Here is a 26,127-nt window from a genome sequence, read left to right as displayed (position 1 = left end):
ATATATAAACCCGTGAACGCAACGTTGCTTGACTTTGAATCAATGAAAAAGGCCTGCCTTCAGCTATGCTAAACTGAAACAGACAAATTTCATGAATCCATGAGTTCTTAAGAAAGTTCTCTACAATCATATATATTCTACAGAAAAATCAATTAAACTAAGTTTTTACCTATTTATTAAGAAAATATAAAGATATATTGTTAATAATAATAATAATAATAATAATAATAATAATAATAATAATAATAATAATTTGGTAAACAAAAAGGTAGAGTATTTTACTTAAGAGACAAGCTAATTAGGCATATATATTTTTCACCAATCTATTTATATAAACATTTATAAATATACTATCAAAACTTAATTATTCCAACTATGATATTTTAATTGAGTAGTCTTAGATTTGATTTGATAAAATTTTTATTTTTTAAGAGTAGTTTATAAAAATTATTTTTTAAAAAATAATTTTTTAAAAATTGTAACATTTATATTTAATAAATTAAATTAAAAATGACTTTTAATAAATACAAACAACATCAATTATATTTAATAAAATAAATTTAAAATATTATAATAGACATAAATATAAGAATTAAATTTAAAAATTAATTAATATATAATATTATATTAAGGTTTTAAATTTTAATAAACACAAATTAATTTTAAAAAACTTCGCTTTAAATATTTTTAAAAATATTTCTATTTTTTTTTAAAATTACAAATATAAATATATAATATTTTTTATTACTAAATCTAAAATGAGAATTTTATGCTTTTATCTTTTCAAAAAATTTTACAAGCCCGAAGGCGACATAACTCTGCAATTAGGTGAGGTCCCTGAACTTGGTGGTTTCAACTAACATTTATATTTCTTTTTTCTTGTATATACAAGTTTAAGGTTAAGATATTAGTCTTACTTGTTTCAAGGTCATGTTAAATCAGATTTAGTCACATCAATTATAATTGAAGTCAGGTTTATGCAATTATCCTAGTGAAATGATGATGATACATAAGTTAAATTTAATAATGAACCTATTACATTATATATATATTTTGGTAGATTGTAAAGTAGTAAAATTCTAAATTACGAGAGGAAAAAACCCTAAACATTTAAAAGGCTTATTAATAAAACTTACTCTTTATTTTATTTAATGGTTATTGTCATTTTTAACATAAATTTCCAGAATATACTATTTGAACTGTGTAACTAACGATATTAATTTTGGAATATAAAAGTGAAGAAATAATGGTCAAAGGTTCTCTTGGAGCATCCCTTAGCAGCCCCTTAATTAAATCTGGAATAGGGATTGGATGATTGAAGTTGTTCTTATCATTAATCCATCGATTATCTTATTCACGTGGATGTACCCCACATGACATCCTCATTTGTCTCAGGGCAATTACTTAAAAAAGAAAGACCATTTAATCGTCTCTTTAGATCTGTGTTTTGGTTCTTCAATTTACAGGTGGCCACTGGCTTCATGTAAGTTAGTGACGAATTCGGACAGTGAATCGCAACTCTTTAAATAAAGTTGACTTCAATCCAAGGGTTAGAATCAATTTGTCATTTGAAATTAATCGTGTGTGTATGTTTCATTGATTTAAAAATATTTTTAGATGAGTCTAGTTACACATTCAAGTGTTTTTGACAATTAAGTTTAATTAGATTGGTTTAAATTTAACAAATATCACTTTCATCATACCAGCGTGTATACGCGCGCGTTTTAATTTTATTTTCGTCTTTGCGTTCTTTCTTTTTTTCCACTTTTCTCCTTCTTCGTCTTTGCATTCCTTCTTCTTTTTCTTTGCGTTCTTCATTCTTCTTCTTCGCTTTCTCCTTCTTCTTCTTCGCATATTTTCTCTCAATCGTCATTCCTTTATTGCTGCTGTTGTTGCTGCATTTTTTCTTTTCCTCCTTTTAATTGAGATTCATTTGGATCCAAAAAAGAATTCGATATATTTTTGTTGATGATTGAGTCTTTTTAACTGCTTGTTCAAAATTGAACTAATTTCGGTTTATTTGTAAATTAATTAAGGTTTACTTGATGCTGTTGATAAGTATTGACCTAATTTTTTATTCCTTAAGTAATTTTGGTTTATTTCTTAGTTCAATTGAGATTCATTTGAATCTAGAAATAAATTATGTGTTTTTGTTGACGATTGAGTTTTTTTGACTGCTTGTTTAAAATTGAACTAATTTCGATTCATTTTTGTATCAATTGAGGTTCACCTGATGCTACTGATAAGTATTGACCAAATTTTTTATTTCTTAAGTAATTTCGGTTCATTTCCTAGTTTATTTGAGGTCCATTTGGATCCACAAATGAATTCGATGTGTTTGTGTTAATTGAGGTTCACTTGATGCTGCTGATAAGTATTGACCAAATTTTTTAGCAAAGAAGAATAAAATTATTCATTATCACTTTATTCAATTGTATTAGATTTTACTCTATTCTATTCAATTAGTTTAAATTTGAACAAGCAATTAAAAAAACTCAATCATCAATAAAAACACATCAAATTCATTTTCTGGATCCAAATGAACCTCAATTAAACTAAGAAATTAATCGAAATTACTTAAGGAATAAAAAATTTTGTTAATACTTATCAACAGTATCAAGTGAACCTCAATTAGCACATAAATGAACCAAAATTTGTTCAGATTTGTACAAACAGCAAAAAAGACTCAATCATTAACAAAAACACATCGAATTCATTTCTGGATCCAAATGAACCTCAATTAAACTAAGAAATGAACTGAAATCACTTAAGAAAAAAAAAGTTTGTTAATACTTATCAAAACCATCAAGTAAACCTCAAATAACACACAAATGAACTGAAATAAATTAAGAAATGACCAAAATTATTTAATGATGATATCAGAGAAAATCAGAACTAATAAAGGTGTTTGCAAAATATTGGTGTTATTGGTGATGACGATAAAAAAAAAGAAAAGAAAAAGAAGAAGACGCAACATTGGAGAAGAAAAAAAAAAGAAGGAGGAGGAGGAGGAGGAGAAGAAGAATGGAAGAAGAAGAACCTGCGTGCGCGAATTTGGGAGGAGGAGGAGGAGGAGGAGGAGGAGGAGGAGGAGGAAGAGGAAACAGAGAAAGAAAACAGAGAATGAGAAGGAAACATAGAAGGAGAAGAAGAAAGAGAAAGAAGTGCGTAATTTAAGAAGTTGTTATAATAACTTGGTTAAGTATTTTGCTTGAATGTAAAATTTTATTGTTTTTATACACAACTAAAGAAATTAATTTGGATTAACCGAGCGAATATCTTTTATTTAAATAAATGTTAAAAATTTAAATCTCACTACCTATGTTTATAAAGTAATTCATTTACTAAACAAATTTATTCATCTATATTAATTCTTTTGAATTATTTTTTACTCCTCCTTGCCTCTTTTCTCTATTCTAAAACTGTAATTTCACCTGAACATAAAGTAATTCATTTACTAACCAAATTTATTCATTTATAATTCTTTTGAATTATTTTTTTACTCATCCTTACATCTTTTTTTCTATTTTAAAACTGTAATTTTATCTGCCATTTTCAGTCACTCATCACCACTTCTATTATAACTCCTTTATTGCTACCGGCATCACTACCACCCTATTGCCACTTCCAATCTCTATAAATCCTAAATCTTAAATTTTAAATACTAAATCCTAACTTTTATACTTTAAATTAACTTTATTTTATTTTCCTCTCAAATGTTTTTTTACTTGAGTTTTATACCAATTGATCACTAAACCATAACTTTTAAATATTAAAAAAATATTTTTTTAAATAAAATAAAAAAATTATTTTTTATAACAACTTTTTTTATCTTTATTTTTCGAGATCCAATTTTTTTATGCAACAATAAATTCGTCCAATACATCGACGAACTTGTGCATTTGTGCTGAAGTTCGCCTATCACATCGAACTTTGTAACGCTACCCAAGTTCGCCCAGACCCGTGCTGAACTTGCGCAGAAATCCCAAAATTTGCCTATCTATTGGGCGAACTTGCCAAACCCCATAACAAAAAATGCCTCCTTATAAATCATAGTAGTGAGCTAGTTGTCTTTATTTACCTTTCATTCAACTTATTGTTCTTATTCTTATCATTTAAAATGTCTGGAATACCATTGTTATCAATTTATTATGATAAAAAAATTATATTTGATTAAGATGGGTCTGTCATATTTAGTTTTATTCGACCGATTGTTGTATACTTGCCAATCGAAGTGAAGAATCTAATGACGTTGAAAAATTTTATAATACACACTATTAGAGTCAACAACACACAAAGAAGGTGAGACAAATATTAATCTATTATGGATATCCGATGGAGGTGGACGGTATGTACTTAATTTACAAAAGGTATTTAATTTTTTATTATTATTTTATTTTTGTTGATGATATTTTATTATTATTTTTTATGTCATTATCACTTCTAATAACTTTATGTTTGACATAGGTATTGAATATGTGATGTTGAAGACATATTACGGCTAATCAGAAATTGGCGCAATCCTTTTTCAAATGTCTACCTGTTGAAGCTATTTATATTTATGATTGATTTGTGTGTAAAGACTTCTTCAAAAGTTGGTAATGAAAATTTCGCAAATAGAAAAATTAGAACAAATATTAGAAGATTGATGGTTTATCTAAATATGCCACTCGAGGAGAGTCAAATAATGAAGATTGTAATGATGGGATGTGGAAGAAAATTATGAAAGCCATGATGGTTCTGCAATTAGAGACAACCCAATGATAGATCCTTATCAAGCTAACTTTGTGTCTAGTGGCGAAAAAGTTGATGCCGAAGCCATGGATATACTTAAGGAGAAAGATGAAGAGCTGAACAATTTCATGGGGTCACAAGTTGTGCTAACACAATCTACTATTTTCAAACTGTACGATCATCTCGCTCACTATTCTACGTTGAACCTCCACACAATAAATCGATATTGGTCTTTTAGTCAGAGAGGCCCTAAGGATGATCCAATGAATGAGTTTGAGATTGGGTAACAGTTTGAAAACAAAGAAAAAGTCGTCATGGCAGTAAAAATGTATTATAGCATTAGAAGAGTTATGGAGTATAAGATATTAGAGAGTGACCAATTAAAGTATGATGTACAATACACTTAGTTTGGGTCCGGTTGTCAATGATTTATACACATTTCTTATCTTCGAAAGCAGGAAAAATGGAAGGTGAAGAGATACAACGGTCCCATTCTTGCATGCAAACATCATTAGGTCAAGACTATGGAAGGTTAGACTTGAAGGTGGTAGCTGAACACATATTTACTATGGTCAAAACGGATCCAACGATTAGCCTAAGAATTCTTCAAGAATTTGTTGAGAATCACTTTAGTTATAAAGCGTCTTACAAAAAATTTTTGGCTTGTAAAGTAGAGAGTCATTGCGAAGATACATGGAGATTAGGAAGAATCATACAACAAGTTTTCTAGGTGATTATTTGCGATGCAGATATACTTATTAGATACGATTTATTATGTTGCATTTAGTTACATATGGTTCATTGTATTTTAACATGTTCTAACAACTATGGTGATTTAGGTACTTGGGTGCAATTTATAACACAACCTTTACGTGGTGATAATACAGTGCATGTTTCATCATATGTTTTGGATATTTTTTTTTTGCATAAAGGCTTTCAGGCATTGCAAACCACTTATCTCTATTGATGGCACCCATTATATAGTAAATATTAAGGTGCTCAACTTACGGCTATCGCCCAAAATGATAATTCAAACATATTCTCTGGCATTTGTTGTGGTCGAGGAAGGGAGAAAGGAGGCTTGGTCAATTTTTCTATCTCATTTCAAATAGTGAGTCACAACTCAGCCAGATTTATTAGTAGTTTTTGATAAGCACAAGTTCATTGATGTTGCGCTGAATGTCGAGGATAATGGTTGAAAACCTCTGATGCCTTCTAAGTCTTTTGTACAAAACATATTGCGGCCAACTTTATGACGCACTTTAAGAATAAGAACTTAAAGAAGGTATCTGTGAACGCAACATATTCGAAGTCACGTTGATAATTCGCACACTACTTCGGCAGATTAGGAGAGAGAATGTGATAATTACGAACTGGCTGAAAGAAATACTACGTGATCAATGAACACAGTATGCTGATGAGGGTCGCAATTTTGGCTACATGATGACAAATATATCCAAATGCATTAACGCTGTCATAAAGACTACTCGTAATCTATCAATTACCGCTCTTGTCAAGTCGACCTACTTTCGGTTGGATGGACTATTTTGTCAAAAAGGGTAAAGAAGCTCAATCACTATTTCAAGTGGATGCTGTGAAAGCAGTTGAATTCAACCCCAAACACATAAACATCCTGAATATTTACTAGTTTGATTATTCGAGATCAACATTCACAATTAAAGAATTAGCAACAATACCAAAATCTAGCCAACAAATTATCAACAAATAATAACACTTAACAATAAAAACTACAAAAATTTACTCAAAATACTTAAATAATTAATATCAATAACTCCAAATAATTGAAATTAAAAGTACAAAATTATAGCATATTAAATCTACACTAATTTTTAAATAATACTTACCACTAAATAATTAACAAAATATCTCTAATACTTACCACTAATTTTTAAATAATTAATTTTAAATAACTAATTCTAAATAATTATTATACTAATTTTTAAATGATTAATTCTAAATAAGTATCTCTATATTTTTAAATAAATAACTTAAAATAATCATCTTTATATTTTTAAATAATTAATGCTAAATAATTATCTCTATATTTCCAAATCATTAACTCAAAATAATCATAACAAAATTTTTAAATAATAATTAACCAAAAATAATTATTTCTATATTTTTAAATCATTAACTCAAAATAATTAATTCTATATTCTAAATAATTAATTCTAAATAATTATTTCTATATTTTTAAATAATAAATTCTAGATAATTATATTTAACCCTAATTTTTATAAAATATCTATTCTAAGCTTAAAAAAATAACATTACATATAAAAAAATTTAAAAAACAGAACAATAGTTTGAAAAACTTACCTAAAAGTTGACTTGAGATGAGACAGGAAATGAAAAGTAAAATATTGAGAGAAAAAATGGAAGTGAGGATCGAGAAGAAGTCTTTTTTACTCGAGTAAAAAATGAGGGGAGATCACGCGATTTTTATAGGTTACTAAATAAACGAATTTGCTATTTTTCATGAAATTCATCGCTCAGCTGGGCGAACTTTTTCCTAATGTGTTTGGTGAATTTGTTGTTGTGTAAAAAAATGGATCTTAAAAAATAAAAATAAAAAATTTGTTATGAAAAATAATATTTTTTTATTATTTTATTTTAGAAAAAAATCCATAACAAAATTGTTAATATTAATCTCTTTTTAGAAACAGTACATGGTAGCCAAAAAGAAAAACTTCTCTTAGTCGTCATTCATATTTAGGGTTTAGAGTATCACTTCTTTCTTTTCTTTCTTCTTCTTCCTTCCCCTCTAACCCTAGTTCCTTCCATGGCTACACATCCCATACTTGTCCACTGCCATGGACATCATTTTCCTCAACAACTGTACCCTCTACCTTCTGTGGCAACTACTGAATACTAAAACTGCAGAATCTTTCAATTTATACTTTAACCCCTCTGATCTCCAGCCATGATATATATATATATATATATATATATATATATATATATATATATATATTGTGTGAACAGATTAACTTCTGCATATACACTTCGCGTCAATTATAATATATGTTTATTGTTTTGGTCAGAAATAGAGAGAACTGAAGATATTCAGAGTGAGAGAGGTGAGAGAATGGTATTTGACAATTGACAGTACCTCTGATAACTCAAATTAATCCCATGAAGGAAGACAGAACTCACAGAAGCCATAGGTTTCATAAATTACGTGGTAAAGTACATAGTAATAATGATGAAACGATCTAAATGTTACTGGCTCCCAACGACCTACAGGTTCGTTGTATTTATGAATCTGAGAGACTCAGTTTTATTTTACATAATAATACTTTTTATTCAATGATTATTAGCCAAATCAACTAATTTATATAATTATTATTTCAAGACTTTAATTAAAATGTGTCTTTGATTATAAATAAAAAAGATTGTATAAAAAATACAAAAATTAAATTTTAATGTATTTATTATTTATTTATTAAAGTAAAAAGTTTACATTTTTTATTAATAAATATATTATATGTATTCGAAGATTATTATTTATAACTATATTATGTGTATATAAAAAATTATCTATTAAATTAGTTATAAATATAAAATATATATTAAAATATAAAATATATTAAATTAAAGATAACATATATTTATATAAAAATATAGATTAAATATTTTTTTGATTTATGTTGATTTTTGTATTACTTAATAGTAGAAATGTAGGGTTTTGGAATGGAGTATTCACAGGTAAAAGTAATTTGATTATTTGTTTAAAATCTAATTCGATTATATTGGTTCTAGATTCGAAGGCTGATTAAGTATAGTGGAGTCTAATTCGATTAAATCTAATTTTAATTAGTTTGGGTATTAGTTTTGGAGCCGCAAAATTCAAACCAACGCGATTAACAGATTAGTTTAATATTAATTAAAAATAAGTAAAATCTAATAATATATATACAACTTTTTTTCTAATTCTAATAATATATTTATTTAAGTGTAAATTGTTGATATATTATTTTATATTTATAATATTTAAAGAATATTTTTAATTTTTAAATTTTATTTTCAATTAAATATGCAATTATCAAAGAATAATAATGCTACATATTTAAATTTTTTTATTAACTAAATTCAACTAAGTTGGTCTAACCTAACAAAAATTAATTATAACTAACATTATTTTAAATTTTATGATTTAATTTAAATAAATTTAAATTATAAAAAGACTTGAATATATAACATTACTCATTATAAAAATTGATCTAATCTAAATTTATTGATTTAGATTGAATCGGTAAAAAAAATTAATTTAAACCAATTAAAATTTAACTGTATGAAATTCTCATTTTTGTCCAAATCCGAACCAACTGATCCCTGAATAGTTTTGGAAGAGAAAAGAGTTAGCAAGAAGTAAAATTAAAGGCGTGGGGTTTGAGGTAAGAGTGGTGAAGGTAGGTTACAGAGAGAAGAGGATTCACATGATGATGGTTTGCATTGGGTAAAGCCTTGATAGAAGTGAAGAGAAATGGGGTTATTGTGGATAAGAGTTGAAGAGAGTGGCATGCGTCCATGAATCTCTGACACATACACACATACACGCACACACCTACATAAAGACTGCACTGGTAGAAATAAAAGAGAGTTAACCAGCAGTGTGCATGCGGGCCCACCACACCATCGCACAGGCCGACAAAGAGCATCTTGCGATTCATGGCTTTCAATTTACGCACGTCCATGCCACAATTCATCCAACACTTACTAATCTCCCTTCATCTTCGTCCCACCTTAACTACTCATTTTTGAATTTCAGAGGGAGGTTTAATCTAGTGATCAATTTTAAGCATTGGAACGACCTGTCTATGGAGAATCGTATATTAAAAAAAAATGAAATAATGAATTAATGAGTTATTTGAGCTAAGCAAAGTGTCTCCGGCGCTGGTGCCGTTATATGTGGCAGTTTCTTTATTATGTTATTATTATTATATATGGCTGCATCTGGCAGGGGCACCCACGCGTCTGTTTTCGGACACTAATCTGGATTATGCACTCAACCCCGTGCTCTCCACCAACCATACAACCCTTTACCTCTTTGTTTCTTCTGCGTCCCATTTATTATATTATATGCTATGCTCACATTTAATTTCCCCTAATTAATTTACTCTTAATTGTGTTATATTGGGTTATTCACCGTTACATGCAATTTTTTTAAGTTAACACATAAAAAGGTGTCCGTCATTTAATTAATAGTCATCTGAATTAACTCTTGCGGCTGCGACTAATACTTCAGCATGCTGTCATTGTCAATTGTCATCCCGGTGGCTGTCTATATATCTACCTTAATTGATGTAGTTTTAATTGAAAACAAAAATGGCGTGCGTAATCTTTATTCTGGAAATTCATTTGACAAGAGTCCACCAAGCACATACACCTTCAATTCTTGCAAGTATAAGCTACATACATTATCTTTATTTGTTCTGGTAAGAGTAAGACTCATCATATATAATAAATAAAGTTTCATAGTGTATTGGTATATATATATATAGTGCACACATGCTTGATGCATGTCTTGTTAATTAATTAATCATTAATCTCGATGAATGTTAATTATTCAATTGATCTAGCTAGCTAGGTAGGTGTTGAAGCCGCCGGTTCTCCCAAAGTGTGGTGCATGTGATGAGTGTGGCATGCAGTATGTAGTGCCACTTCCCACGAAACAACTAACAATAACCCATAGACTAGTCACAGAGAAAAGCTAATTATTATTCATGCCTTCCTAATGAACCTTTTCATCACATCGCATTTCGACCAACATGCATCATGCACCTGTTTCCCATTCCTAAACATTTCTATTGCTCGATCATATACTATATATACTCTAAAAAACTTAACCTAATTAATAATATATTCATTTTGTTATTAGGGATGGATTACTCTATTTGCTTTGCTTCTCACCAATCTATGCTTGCTACCTTGTTTTCTTTTGCTGCTTGCATCTTGTGAATTCAGATCGATGTGTAGGGTGGTACTTAGTTCGTAAGCTTTCTGGGATTCCTGAACAAGGCCATTATAAGTTAGAAAAAGACAGGTTGTGCCATGAACCATTAGAACCAAAAAATGATATTATATGATTGAGGTAGTCATGAATCATGACATGATTGAATATATATATATATATAGTTTGGAAAATTAAGGTAATTATAAAACTGATGAGTAAAGTGGAGGGAAGGAGGGGATGAAGCTAAGGTCACAGGAATAGACCCGAAAGAAGCGGGGGAATAGACACGTGTCATGCATTGAGGTGGTGGACCTCAATCTAAAAGGTTGGACTTCTCGTTAAGATAATATTATTATAGAGATGGAATTTGCAGAGGACCCAAGTGGTGCATGTGGTTGCCTCATAGAAAATTGAAGCACAAACAAACACATTCACACACTTAATCCAATTAAGCTTTAATTATGCCAGCTATTCTTTCATTAATTAAATCACACTCTGCCATATTACCACCGTAGTTCCCGTTTGTATGTGGATATTCTTGCGAAAACGTCAAAAAACTACTTCAAACCACCATATATATACATATATGTATCTATACTCGCTATATATACATATATTGCATGTGCATCTGCATATATAATGATGTTAATTAGCATGCATATAAATAACTTAATGCATGAATTGTATGTTTTGTAAGTGAAATATGTTGTAGCAATATATAATGCCTAATTCAATTCAGATGTACAAATAATACTAATAGCAATTAATGAAGTATAGTATAAGTTATATGAATAAGACACACGAAGGTAGAAAATAGAATTATCTTCAAAATATATAGATAAAATATTAATTAAGATTCGTTTTATGCAACTAATGTCAATTAGAAATTGTTCTTATTAGCCCAAAAGGAACACCTTTTCATAGAAGAGAACTGAATTGAAGTGGACAGTTACACAATTAAGATCTTAATTAAGGGATTAAACCATCAAATAATCCATTAAAACACCACAGATAGTGGAAGTAACACCGTTAAAAAAGCATGAAAAAGTAGCATTAGAGAAAATTTTGGAAAAAGCTTTTGTCATTTGGCTATAACTATTTGTAAAAACAACTTTTGAAGCGCTCCAGCTACGAAAAGCTCAACTTGCTATATATCCAGACCGTAAAGGAAACAAGAAGCCGCACCTGAACTCAAATTCCGAGTTTTGACCCCATATATATAGATTTAGGGTTTCAACAATTCTTGTATGTTCTGAACACCACTAGATATGATGAAATAATCGACAATTTTGTGAACCCATAACATATTTAATATATATTATATATTTACACTTTTCTCTATTATTTTAATATAAAACTTTTAATTTTTAATTCATTAACAATGGTTATAATAAGATCAGTACTTATATCTATTGAAATGTACATTAAATATATTTTGTTTTACTCTGTGAATATGACAGTTTTAGGGAGAAGAGGAAACACAAAATCTCTTAGCTTTAACAACTAAATTTAATAGGCCCCAATAGTCACATATTTAATTCATAAAAAAAATATAAATTTTGGAGAATTTATAATAAGTCGGATATCCTAGCTAGGTAATAGTGTAATGCCACTAAAAAAGAGTATGCAATGATGATTTACAGAGAGATTAGAAGCTTAATTTTAGAAAATGAAAAGGCAAAAAGTAAATATAAGCAGGGGGTTGTTGAGGTGTTAAAGAGTAATTAGAATAAAATAAGAGAGTATAGTGCCGAGGTGGGGGGGACCCATTCACCGCCCACACACACACACGGATATGTTACCCGAAACCTTCGATCTATATTTTTGTTATTTCCAATCCAATCCAACCCTAAACTCTGCACGAAACTCGCTGCTACCTATTTTCTTTTTCTTTCTTATTATTATTATTCTTCATCAAAAGGAAGTAGTAGTAGTAGCAGCAGTAGTAGTAGTTTCCATTTTTCACAGCCTACGCCACTGAGCATCTATCGCTGGATAATCGAATTTCAAGAATCAAAGGTTTTAGTCAAGTTGCGCTGCAAGAAGGAAGCGAAGATTGAAGAGATATATATAGAGAAAAAAGCTGGCAAGTTTGATATATAAGAAGATCTTCTTAATAGAGTGTATAGAGTTATAATAATGGATCCAATTACAGCACACGGCCATTCACTTCCACCACCATTCCACACAGCAAGAGATCTGTTGCACCACCACCAGCAACAGCAGCAGCAGCAGTTTCACTCCTTACAGCAGCAGCAACAAACAGAAGACGAGCAAAGCGGAAGCAGCGGAGGCCTCAACCTCGCTCACAAGAGGGAAAGAGAAGACAACAACAACAGCGATGGAAAAGACGGAACACCTGGAGGAGGAGGAGGAGGATCCGGTGAAACCGAAATGACAAGAAGACCAAGAGGAAGACCAGCTGGATCCAAGAACAAACCCAAGCCACCGATCATCATCACCCGCGACAGTGCCAATGCCCTAAAGACGCACGTCATGGAGGTTGCAGACGGTTGCGACATCGTTGAGAGCGTCTCAAACTTCGCAAGGAGGCGCCAAAGAGGGGTTTGCATCATGAGCGGCACCGGCACCGTCACCAACGTCACACTCCGCCAACCAGCTTCCTCTGGAGCCGTCGTCTCCCTCCATGGAAGGTTCGAGATCTTGTCCCTGGCGGGATCCTTCCTCCCTCCTCCCGCTCCACCTGCGGCCTCCGGCTTGACCATATATCTAGCCGGAGGGCAAGGGCAGGTGGTCGGAGGGAGTGTGGTGGGGACACTAATTGCTTCCGGTCCGGTGGTCATCATGTCCGCTTCCTTCAGCAACGCTGCGTATGAGAGACTTCCTTTGGAGGAAGAGGACCCTTCCATGCCCTTGCAAGGTTCTGGCGGTGGCGGCGGCGGCTCAATCGGGTCCCCCGGTGGTGGTCAGCAGCATGCGCAGCAGCAGCAACAGCAGCAGATGTTAGGAGACGCAACTGCTCCACTCTTCCATGGTTTGAATCCGAATCTTCTGAATTCAGTTCAGATGCCAACGGAAGCTTTCTGGAATACTCCTGGTCGCTCTCCTTATTGATCATCACAATCATCATCATGATATGGAACAGTGTCTTTGTAAGTTCCATTATTATTATTATTATTATTATTATTACTACTCCACCGTGTTAGTTCCTTGTTTAATTATTTCTTCTTCCATTATCTTCCCTTTCTTATCATCATCAGCTTCTTCTTCTTTGGGTGTTTAATTACTTAGGATCCGAACTCAAGCTAGTGGAATTGAATAGGAATGTTGACTGAGGTTCTATCTTCTTATGCGCTTAATTATTATTATGTAGCATTTGCGTGTTTTTTGATAAGACTGCTGTAATTAAATTGATGCATCTTCTCTATAATAGTTTAGTTGGTGGGTTTGATTTTGTGTTTAATTATGACAAGAATAACGGCGGTAGGTGGTGATGAAGTACATTACATCTTGCTTCTATCCAATCAATCCACTTAGCTTAATTAGCTTGGAGATGTACAAGTAGTTGAAGGAATTAGTAGTACAATTAAGTAGTTATTAGTAGTGTTTAGTAGCAGTCCTAGCTAGGAATAATGGAAGCTAATTCGGAAGGAAGCGATTCTACCGAGCAAGTTTAATTTTCCAGTTCTGGTGGCGGTGCTTACTGATGGTTGCAGCTGACACGGGCTAGCTACTTCTCTAACTGTATGTTATGGACCACGGTGAATTGAATTAGATGGTGATGATCATGATTGTTATTCCTTGTTCTCGTCATTTTTTGTATTTCGACTTGCATTACATATGTTTCTGAATTGAAAATAATTAATTCCTTTAGCCTTTGGTCTTGCTAGGTATAATTAATTAATTGATATAATATCGGTGAAGAAGAAAAGGATGACCTTCTTAATTATTAGATACTAAAAATAGAAAGTATTTCACTAAAAAAAAGATCTATTACAAGATATTCTTGAAGGAGTGACATTAAGACAATGGTGTAAAAGTATTGTGTTTTTCTCTAGTTAGTATTATGGAGTAGTAAATGAGTAAGTAGAGTGAGGAGATAAAGATATAAGCAAGTAGTTTGGCAAGAGTGCGTGATCACACATGCGGTGTCTGAGGAAAGCTCTTTTTCGAGGCATTCAACCCACACTTTCATTAAAAAGCAATTATAACAACAAAGACAACAGGCTTCTCGATCCTTATGTGCACCCTGTCTCAGTCTCACTACTCCCGCCATCTTATTCCCAACTTGGACTCATCATTTCTTCCTTAACCCACCAATATTAAATAATTTCAACTTCGGACCAATTCATCATATTAGAGCATTATTCATGATCTTCATATCAAATTTCTTATTATAAAAGATTTAATTATTAGAACATACATTATTTTCGCGTCTTCATTGAAAAGCTTGTGCGTTGTTCCAATTAGTACTACGGAACTAGGTCTATTCTGAATTGGTCAGTGAATTTAATTATACATAGATATATAGGATTCTCTGATCGAGTTAGCTGCTGTTGTGTTTCGTCAAAGCTAACTGAGAATCTCTTGCCTTTTTTATTTATTTGTTTGTTTTCTTCCAAGTTGCTAACTAGGAATACTAATTTAGTTTAATATTATTAGTGGTAGGTTCCTTACCAACCCATTCTTCGTTGGAAGCTTTATGCATTATTATTTGTCCATCTTGCGGCTCTAACCACTGTTCTCATCAGGTCTTCATCCAAATTATGATTCCTTTTTTATCCATGTGCTTCAGCTAATTATTATTATGTTTTTTTTTATCAAGCCATTTAAAGTTGTCTAGCTATATTAGACAATTTATGGAGTAACAATAGCTTCCATTTTCTTTTGAAATAATTTCCAATTTATCTTTTCAAATAAAGATTATGAAATTGACATGGAGAACAAATAATTGTGCTGCGGTAAACAGAGATTAATCTTCAACAGTGCCTGGGTGGCAGAATTATCCATAGGAATTTATTGATTTATTACATCCGCGACTAATTGATGATCATGTTGAACATCCATCCATTTAATTAATTATTCTCGTTAAGAACTTAACTTGCAAGGATAAATTTATACTCGTGCGTATAATTAAGTATATATAATTATGTTAGGGATAACTTAACTTCTCATTGATAAGTACTCATACTGTGATATACATTCATATATAGATTAAGACTATATATAGAATATTTTTATACACATTAAACACCAGAAAAATTTAATCTAATAAAGTTTATTTAAAGACATTTTAAATATTTACAGTATGTCAGTTTACATATATACATAGAATTAATTTAATAATATAATGCAACAATTATTTAATGGGTTAATCTTCCATAAATACATATATATTAATGAAACCTCGGCTTGACTATCCAAAACAATAAACAAACTAAATTGTGTGTGATATGGGGCCCCCCGGATTAGATTGATCGAATAATGGTAATTCACGGGTCTTATATATGGATGCACATTTGCCTAAATCATGCACATGAACGAATATTCAGGAATTAAATGTAAAACTATTATCATTATGCGAAGACAAATAAGTGAATAACAATGTCCAGAGATCAATTTTGTATTGCCATAGCGTATGACTTGCCAAATAATTATTTGGAAAACGATGTTTTCCTTTAAAAAGGGGTCTAATAGCTAATTTTTGTTCTGATTGAGAAATGTTGGTCATCGATCAATTGACCATCTATTTATATATAATAATATACGAGAGGCATCTTCTATTCTTGTAACTTGTAATGTAAGCCACAACACTCTCTGATACCATCTATACATAATACAACTACAACGACCACAGCAGACACTAATTATTTCATTCAGATGTATTTTGCCCCTTCTGCAATTAAACACCGCCCATATCACAAAACAACCATATTTTATTTTGCACCTATTTCCATTATTTGTATTTATGTTTAACTAACTAATTAGTTTACAAAATTTAATTGAGATACTGATGTTTAACACCTTAAAATAACTATCTAGTTAGCTAACAAGAATTTGTATATTAGAATGAAAATTACGACTTAGGTTTGATAGATTAGATGTTCAAAATATATTTTCAATTTTGATAATAACATGAATTTTCAATATCTAAATTATTGCAGAATTTTAATTTGCAACGTCCACAATTCCACATCACAATTTAAACCGCTACAATTAGGATCAGATTAATGGTAATGCATTTGAATTGCTTTTATTGTTGCAAGTCTTATTGTAAGTAATACTGTATAAACTTAAAAAAAGGCGCAGCCCCTAGGCACACATCATTACCCAATAATAATTAGGATAATAATGATAAATAGCCAAAAGACTACCTTTCCTTTAACTTTTCTCAGTCCCAAGTAAGTTAGAGGGACATAAAACTTTATTGTCATACATACTTAAGTCAAATAATCACACTGGTATTGGCTTTTGCTACTCGCTAGGGCCGCTGATTATGGAAAAAAATATATCATGAACATTCATGGGGTCCGCACTTCAGCAAATAGAATTGGTTGAAACAACTCAAATCATCATTAATTAACAAATACACTCATCTTGTTATGAATAGCACCCAGCCATTTGAAGAAATTCAAAATTGTCAAGCACCACTACCCTTCCCTCTCTATTTCATATACAAATCAATTTACATACCCAAAGCTAGACAAAAACTACAAGCAACTGACCATATAAACAGTTAAACACCACGTTGACTTGATTAAATTAAGGCCATTCATTTGATGGACCAACCACATAAAAGAGCTCACTTTAGCTAGTTTCAAATTTCAGCTTGAACATTGAAGAAAGCTTTCCTGCTTGATTAGAGCACTACATCCAAATTATTGTTATGTATACTTTCACCCCGCTTGGGTTTATTTTGCAGAATTCTTCAGTAACTTATCCTCATACGCCTCATTTCAGCTTGGAAAGTGGGGCTAGAAACTAGTGTTCTATGTGCAAGAGTTTTGATATCTTCTCTTGAACAATCTCGCGAAATGCGAACTAGCTCCCATAATGCACCTCCATTAATCATGTCTCTTGCATTTGCCTCTGGAATGCACATCAAACGAAGGGTCTAAGCGACATGACCTATTGCAATTTTAGCTTTCAGTTTAGAGTGTACTCTACTTACCATGTTGTGCTAAGTGGCATAATGCAAGTTCAATATGGCGCCTAATTGATGAGGCTTCGTTGTTAGCATTTTGCACGATCCATGCAAGGGCACCATCCTCAATGAGGAAAGATCTTGCACTCTTTGTCCCTGTACATTGTGGAAAAACTGTTAACACAATAATAGGCACTATTGATCAAGTGACTATCTTCAAGGCAAAAGTGTCATTTTCATGAACGTGTCTGTGTTCATCACAATCAAAATATATGCCTGGGTTAGCCAGCTGCAAGTTTACCTAGACTAGATGCTCTTGACTCACACTTTGCAAAGTTTGCTATTCCACGAGCAACCTGTGCATGTACGTCAGGATGTCTACACCTGACCATTCCCAGCAGTGCCTTGATACCACCTTCGCCCCTTAGTTTCGATTGCAACTTATCTAAAATGCAGACACAAAACTTGTCAGTGGCAGCAGGTGATTGTTTCAAGGGAATCAAATCGGAACGAATGAAGTATGATTGATTGTATGCTACTGTATCTTGAACAAGCAGATGGCTGTAAGAATAAGATAAGCAGTTTACCATTGCCACAAAGATTAGCAATGGCTCCAGCAACCATTCGAAGGGTTTGAGGATCTTCAGCACTGGCTGCTGTCATCGACAATAAACTAATGCCCCCTTGGGACATAATGAGTTCTTGGTTGGTTTCTGTTAAGAAGCAGAACAAGATTGCAATGATCAGGAAAGAAAATCTCAGTAGTAGAAGTTGAATTTTTAATATTACTAGTTGGAAAGTAGAGGAAGGACAAGATTACCATTCATTGCCAAATTCGCAATAGCACCTGCAGCAACTCTATGTATGGTTTCATCTTGAGAACTCTGAAGCAGCCTAAGCAAGGATGTGAGCCCACCTGCTTCCACAATCTTCCCCTGATTTGCTTCTGTAACATAAAGGTTGATAGCTGTTAAGATTGATACTTCTTTTAAGGTAACAGGTTCAAATACTAGAAATATGTGAGGATAAACTGTGTCCAGTTGCCTCATAGTCCTTTTCTTTTTCTCCTTTTGCTACAAATTAAATTTCTAGTTTCTAGAAGTGAGTATAAACTATAAAGTATACAAATACCTTCAGCAGCTAGATTTGCTACAACTTTCACAGCATGAATTCGCACATCAGCATCTTCTGCTTCAAGCAATGACAAAATCTTCTGCAATCCCACTGAAAGAATATTTATTTTATAAATAACTTAAACCTCACATATTAATATATCAAATATGTATTAAGTTGCCATTAACCGCAATACATAATAATTACGACCTTGCTCAAAGAGCTTGGCTATTGAGGGCTTCTCTCCATTTCCTGAAGCCTGCTGCTGATGCTTAACTTGGGACGTGAGAGAATCAACACTGCTCACATCCTTTTCCAATCCATCCCTTTCAAACTGATGTCTTGTCTACAAAATAAATGCCAACGAGACAACATAAATGATTCCAGCACATGGCCATGCATGAAAAATCTTTTCCTTCTCTTAAGAAAAGTGAAGATAAAATAATGCATGTTTCTTTATGAATACAAAATAACAACTATCTTGAACTTTTGTTACCAAAAAACTGCTTTAGGAATGAGGTCAAACATTTCACTCTGAATTACTGGATATGACAATGAACTGGAAATTGAGTATTTACTTAATTTAAAAGATTCTGTAACCAAAAAGAAATATTCAAAAAGCTTTACAAAAGGACAAGCAGGAGAGGTAACAAATTATACTGAAGAAAGGGTCATCCAAGATAATAGTCAAATAACTCACATCTGTGCATTTGGGGTTAGATATATAGCTTACCTGATCGGATTCAAGACTTAACTGCAACAACTGACTTTGTAATATTGCTATTTCTCTTTCAAGTTTCTCTTTTTGGTGTACCTCCTCTTCTAACATCTTATGAACTTTCAAGATCTCTGACTTTCTGGATGCCTATAACAATAAAGATATGCAGGTGAAACTGATAGAAATAATACGACAAAAGGGCATGCAAGGGGAAAAAAATGTACTGGGGGCACAATGTACCTCTGACATTTTAAGTTCAGATACTTGAATTTTCAGATGATTTACTTCCCCTTCAGCAGCTTTCCTCAGAAGAGTCTCTTTCTGAAGCATTTTTTTCAGATCAGCCAGCTCCTCAGAATACACCTTGGGAGTGTAGCATAAGTCAAGTGAGCGTAACCAATCAAGTTCATTTTGGATCTAACTCCGATATCACTAAATTGGCATATTTTATTAATGAATCTTGAGCTGCTGTATTGTTTGCAAATTTCAAAACTAGCAATTTTAATCTGGCTCCACCAGAACATTCCAATTTCCAGTCATTAAATTTGTGAGGAAATAACCCAAACATAAAAGAAAAACTTGAAGTCATAAGCTTGCTGGAAATATTCTGGAATTTTAACTAGTTGGCAATAAAAATATCATTTTTAAGTCCTCTGAGGATGTGACCTACTCTACTATGCAGAATAATTTCACCCATTGTAATAACTAAAGGCATATAGTATGATAAACTACCTCTGCTCTTGATTTAATATGAGAGTCCTCATTCTTTCGTTGATTCATTGCCAGCTGGTCTTCAAGCTTCCTAATTGAGTCCATATAGTCTTTCTCATATTTTGATTTTTCCTTCTGAGAAAGAAAAACGTATATCAGTACAGATCACGGCAATTACCAACATCAAATCAGTATTTTGCAAATTGAACTTCAAGAAGTTACCATAGCCATGTATGCAACAACATATTTTAAAGAGTAGCCACATACTATGGATGCATTGCCTGATTCATTGAATGTGTCAAGTTTTATTTCTTGGATGAAAGGACTAACAAACATTTTCACATAAACTGCAACAAAATGACACAGTTAAATAGAATTTATATATTTAACCAACCTCCAATAGATCAATGTAGTTCCTTTCAGCCTCAGATAACCGATGTTGTGCTTCTGTGGCCATCCTCTCAATCTCATCCTCAAATGCCTTCTGTTGCCTTTCGTGTTCCATAATAAGTTTGTCTAATTCTACATCTAGCCTTCTAGCTAAGCTTTTGTAATCAAATTCTTCCTTCAACTTCACCATGTTTTCCACCTTCATAGCCTACAAGAGGAACACATATTCAGCAATCAGCACTTTAAATGGTGATTAGAAGGCACTCAATCACATCTTATTCTATGGAATGACGAACATAGAAAATTTCAGCTGCTTCAATCATCAGCCAATGGCATGGCAATCTAAAAAATAGAGGAAGAGAAAGTAATGCAAGCTATAGACAAGCACACCCTCTGTCCAAACATTATAGTACTAGCAGTCTCTCCCCTATGCTTTGGAGATGGTCCAATGGTAATGACCAGCGAAGTTCTTGCCGTACCTGTAAAACATTTTAGATGTCAGGACACATGGGCCATGGTAAAAACTAAAGATGCTTGACAATATTGCTAATCTATAATGAACAGATTTATCTAAAATGTAAAATCTTCCAACCCAAGACTTCCTTTTAATCACAATGACTCAGAGACTTCAAATACATTTAGCTAAAATCTACTCCTTTATCTACTAAGCAAATACAAGCTTCAGAATGTATTCTCTATGAACAGATTCAAAATCTACTCCTTTATTTGTTAAGCAAAATTTTTCATACATGGAGAATTTTGTCACTGACACAAGTTTCCAATACTTCATGTTAGACAAGCTAAGCTAAAAGAAAGCTTATATTCACTTTCATATTACCTCCAAATGAATCACGTAACAATCTTGTAAGCTTTGAGTCACGAAATGGCACATGTGCACTATTCTCTGCAAGTGCATTAATACACTTCCCCAATGCACTCAACGACAGATTGATAGACTTTGCTTCCTCTAGTGTATGCCCTTCACTTCCTATTGAGTAGTTCATAGAAACATCATCAGTCAGCAGCTTGGATATTATAATAAGTAAAACAACAGAGTAAATGAGTAATATATCCATGGCAACGTTATATGAAAATTTAATCATCCTTAAAGTTCATAAAGTTAACATTCAACTTTGAATTTGACAGGAATCCTATTTGTTTTTCAAGCATTTGCACTGCAACCCTGATATCCTTTTATCATCTTCATAACAATGATGAAATGAAGAAACTAGAAAATAGCAGAGCTGGAAATTATACGTTATTATCATGAGTATGGAAGACAGACCTATTAGCCAACCAATTAGAAAAAGTTTGTATATCCTCAAAGCAAATAACGAGAAAACTATGGGAGAGAAACGAAGTCTCCTGAAAGCAAACCTGCTACAAACAGACGAGGATGGAGAGAAAACAGTGTCCACGTTATTATATGTACTAACCTGACTTATCAATTCGTTCCGAACCAGCCAGATCAACGACAACCAACTTGCCTTTCCTGACAACAGGTGGCTTTAATGATTTGACTGAGTGCGGATGATTGCCATTTTCACTTGAATGACCTGCATCTCTTCCCTTGATGGATCTCCTAACATGCACCTAGTGAATCAGAGGTATATTCAGTCCTCCAGTAATAACAGAAATCGAAACATTGAAAAATACAGAAAGACACAAGGAATGAAGAACATGACACCATAAATAAGATACATGAATTCATTTACCATCAGAATAGCATGACTTCGAGAAGATTCAGTATTTAATTTAGTATTTGCAGCAAAGCGATGAACCTCTCCTAATCTTAATAGTTCTACAAAACTCTGTTGGTCCCTAATCTCAACAAGGCTAGCTCCAGGTAGTGAAACATCACCAGTTCTGGGATCTTCTACAATGGTTATGTTATCATTAGCAGGATCAAGCAGATCTTGTATACTTTCCATGTAAAGCTGAATATTGACAGTAAGAGACATGTTATTACATTGAGCATGAAATCATTTGCTAGAAAATTAACAAATGCTTTAAGAAATTTGAATAAATAGACGTGCTAACTTTATACACTGAAGTAGGGCCAAATTAGATAGATGTACTAAATCTATTCACCTGCAAATAAGAGACTGAAACTGAATCAGTTTCCAAAGAAACATCTGCTAAAATATCCTCCATAGAGCGGACCATTATTCCACGTGCAGCTGTGTCTTCCTCCCCTAGTCGTCCAAGTGTGTATGTTTTACCAGTACCAGTCTGTCCATAAGCCATGATTGTCCCATTGTAGCCATCTAGTACACTCTGCAGATGTCAAAGTAAGACATGTAATAAAAGGAAAGCAAGAGCATGGATACAATAAGTAACGTAAATGCCACAATCAGTTAGTCTCTTCCACATTTCCCTGTGATGAGATACATGACCAAAAGGAATTTAAACTCTTCAGGGTTGACTTGACATATGAGAAAACTATAATTATGAATGCTTCAATGTAGGGAGATTCTAAGGGAGAAATCATAGTTAACCCACATCTCTTCACTTAAATTTCTAACATAGATCCTGAAACCAGTTGTTGATGCATCTTGACATATCATCTGGAAACAAGTGAGACAATAACAAAGTTTGAAAGACAAGCAACAAGGTCATGAAAACCCACCTCCACAACAGGCCTGGCCACAACTTCATATACACGTTTTTGTGATGCGAATTCAGTGAGCACCTCATCAAATGCATAAGTATCAGCATCCCAATTGTTCTTCCGAAGTTTTAACCTTTTGAGCTGCAATATAGCTAGACAAGTATAACTAATTGTACAACAACCGTATAGAAATACGGGCAGAGGCAATTCGTTAATTTCCAAAGAAACAGTTTTGAGCAAGTTAACAAATTGGTTTAGTATACCTCAGGCTGTAATTCAACACAATCAGCAAAATCAGCATCTGCCACAGATTCCTCTGCATTTCGCGGCCGCAACCTAACAGCCACTCTAACTCTTCCAGGAACTTCACCCAACCATGTAGGACCAAAGCAAAAAGTGAGTGTGATCGTAAAATGGCGGAATTAAAGGCGTAATTGACGATAATTAGCCACACGCACACACACACACACACGGAGAGAAGAGACTAACCAGAAGGATGGTGGTCCTTGGAGGTGGTGCTGTTGCGGCGTTGGGTGGTGGAAGAAGGACCCAAAGATTTTGACTTGACATGGTTCTTAGAACTAGAATTGGAACTGGAATTGAGTGAGAGAGGCTTATGAGTATGAGTATCGAGCTTGGAAGAGGATTTGTGAGAGTGAGTGGCGCCATTTCTGTAACTGTAAGTGCCGCCACCGCCACTACCACTACCACCACCAGAGGAGGTGGCCATTGCTGAGTTGAAAGTTGGAACTGAAATTGAAACTGAAAATGAAAGAGAGTAAGTAGGAGAACGATGGTCCAACTAGAAGTCTAGAACTACTGAACTAGTCGTGGAAATCGTGGGGTCCAGATCTCTCTTCCAGTTCTTCAACTCTTTTGAGTACCCAAAATGCCCTTGTGTAATTCAAATTAGCATCCTTAAGCATGGGCAGAATGGGAAAGTAACAGGTGGTCACCTCATAGTCTCGCGTAGGCCGGCGGCATTCAATTTCAACTCCCCTTCCCAACCGCCCCAATCCAATGCTGCCTGCATTTTTATTATTACCATCTAACTTGATCATACGAATTCTATTGCATTTTCATTCTGTGTCTTTAACTCTTTATATCATGCAATTTATGGATTTCATTTCTTTTTTATTGCCGTATGAGTTTTGTCCAATTGTCTCACTATCTAGCTAACACCAAAGGTGGACCATTTCAAGTTACTAATGTCACAAATATACTTCCAAAATTGCAGAGTATACAAGATTCCTAAAATTAATCATAGTAATTCTACATGAGCTTTCGAATATTGCGGAGGCTTCTTAAAGTTACCATAACATATGGTTATTCACCGTTCAGTTAATATTAATCATCTAAGTTACACAGTACAGTTAGTAGTCAATACCCATCTAGTTGGCAAGCGAACATTACTAATCATTTCGAATATGTTTTTTAAAAAATCAAGAATTAACCTGGAAATTCTAAAATTGTTGCGCTTTTCAAAAAACTAACGTTTGGAGTTTTTATTTTTTATTTTTTATTTTTTTGTGGTGGGGTTGGAGGGAGTGCAGACTTAACAATTTTCACTAAAAAAAGTAGCAAGTAGTGAATAAAGATATGGATGGATCCTTTTAAATTGAATAAATCTTGGAGGGAAGGAAGATTAGCCTTCCATTGATTGGACATTGTGTTAGTAACAACTTAATTATTATGTGATTCAATTCCCATGGTTGGAAACTGTGTCGGTTGTGACTGTGAGAGCTTGCAAATACTAATACTTTAATTAAGTACGACTTTCTATTCTTTTCAAAGGCTAGTTTACTGAAATATCAATTGAAATATATAGGTTTCTTAAGGAATCTTAATTATTAGTACTACCAATTAAGATTTGCTGATGAATCTTAATTGTTACTTAGTAGTTAGTAGTTAGTAATTAACAACTTCTTCAATACGCTACTATAGTACAGTATATAGTAACGTACTTACGTACGGATCTATAATGAGGAGTTAATGGCCAAAAACTTACAAATAAGATACGTATACTACTGCATGGAACAAGCAGGTCTCCTGAAAGTGATTAATTTGCCTCACCAACATAGAAGGAATATAAATGAATACGAATGAAAAGGTGGAGGTGGTGATAATTAAGCATTTTTGGAACTTGTCGGAGGTTGCATCTTGTTCTTCCCTATCAACTCTTAATTTAAATTTATTGGCAAAAAAAATTCAAGTGTGATTTAACAGAAGAGCAACAAATAATAACATCCATCTAGGTCCCTCTTAAACGAATGAGGTTACTCTAAATAATTAACTCCATTTCTAGAAAGTTTAACAAAACGAACCAAACCAATAATTAATTAATTAGAAATATATTGCTTCAAATGGAGGACACATAATTATTAATTAGGTGGATGATGGGTGACAAGTGCAAATCTTAGACCATAATTAAAGGATCTCTCCAAATGTTGTATATTGTCTCATTAAGACGCTCATCTAGTTAGTGTCATCTTATTACTACTTACTAATTACTTTCAGAGAAACAATAATAATAAAAATAAATTATAGAAGGGGCACGAAATGAGATGGCCCTCTCTCTAGCTAGCTATGGTTTCAGAAGTGGGATATGTCTAATAATATAAGCTAAAGGCACCCACGTTGGATCGGAGTCACACACTTTCTGCTTGCATGATGAAGACTGATGATAGATAAAGAGTTTTCCAAAGTTAAACTTTCACACCAGTGAACTCAGTGGTCCTCACTTTAATATATATATATATATCCTTTTA

The 26,127-nt window shown here is 32.9% G+C and overlaps 2 protein-coding genes across 2 annotated transcripts; one reads left to right on the top strand and one right to left on the bottom strand.

The window, feature by feature from the left end:
* Positions 1 to 12,541: 12,541 nt before the first annotated feature.
* Positions 12,542 to 14,545, top strand: LOC130979037 (AT-hook motif nuclear-localized protein 24). Its single transcript, XM_057902390.1, has one exon. It carries the CDS (start codon positions 12,851 to 12,853, stop codon positions 13,784 to 13,786), a length of 936 nt encoding a protein of 311 aa, XP_057758373.1. The 5' UTR covers positions 12,542 to 12,850; the 3' UTR covers positions 13,787 to 14,545.
* Positions 14,546 to 17,076: 2,531 nt separating this feature from the next.
* LOC130983076 (kinesin-like protein KIN-UA) lies at positions 17,077 to 24,373 on the bottom strand. Its single transcript, XM_057907255.1, has 19 exons — positions 23,849 to 24,373; positions 23,623 to 23,723; positions 23,378 to 23,500; positions 22,840 to 23,025; positions 22,464 to 22,685; positions 22,185 to 22,341; positions 21,587 to 21,736; positions 21,139 to 21,227; positions 20,753 to 20,956; positions 20,380 to 20,493; positions 19,888 to 20,010; positions 19,663 to 19,794; positions 19,140 to 19,275; positions 18,948 to 19,040; positions 18,637 to 18,762; positions 18,404 to 18,529; positions 18,118 to 18,261; positions 17,844 to 17,972; positions 17,077 to 17,761 (listed from the first exon to the last, which is right to left on the bottom strand). The coding sequence occupies exons 1-19, from the start codon at positions 24,087 to 24,089 to the stop codon at positions 17,601 to 17,603; spliced, it is 2,757 nt and encodes a 918-aa protein (XP_057763238.1). The 5' UTR covers positions 24,090 to 24,373; the 3' UTR covers positions 17,077 to 17,600.
* Positions 24,374 to 26,127: the final 1,754 nt, after the last annotated feature.

The sequence above is a fragment of the Arachis stenosperma genome, chromosome 5 (assembly GCF_014773155.1).
Source record: "Arachis stenosperma cultivar V10309 chromosome 5, arast.V10309.gnm1.PFL2, whole genome shotgun sequence".
Lineage (NCBI taxonomy): Eukaryota > Viridiplantae > Streptophyta > Magnoliopsida > Fabales > Fabaceae > Arachis > Arachis stenosperma.
Note: the sequence above shows the minus strand (reverse complement) of the source record. Positions and strands in the feature narration are given on the sequence as shown.

What these genes read in the sequence shown, in the direction of transcription:
- LOC130979037 (XM_057902390.1), top strand. Translation starts at nt 12,851, where the DNA reads ATGGATCCAATTACAGCACACGGCCATTCACTTCCACCACCATTCCAC.
- LOC130983076 (XM_057907255.1), bottom strand. Translation starts at nt 24,089, where the DNA reads ATGGCCACCTCCTCTGGTGGTGGTAGTGGTAGTGGCGGTGGCGGCACT. An exon ending in GAAGTCATGCTATTCTGATG is followed by an intron (nt 22,342 to 22,463) that starts GTAAATGAATTC and finishes CTGATTCACTAG; the next exon opens with GTGCATGTTAGGAGATCCAT. An exon ending in GTCAAGAGCATCTAGTCTAG is followed by an intron (nt 17,973 to 18,117) that starts GTAAACTTGCAG and finishes CACAATGTACAG; the next exon opens with GGACAAAGAGTGCAAGATCT.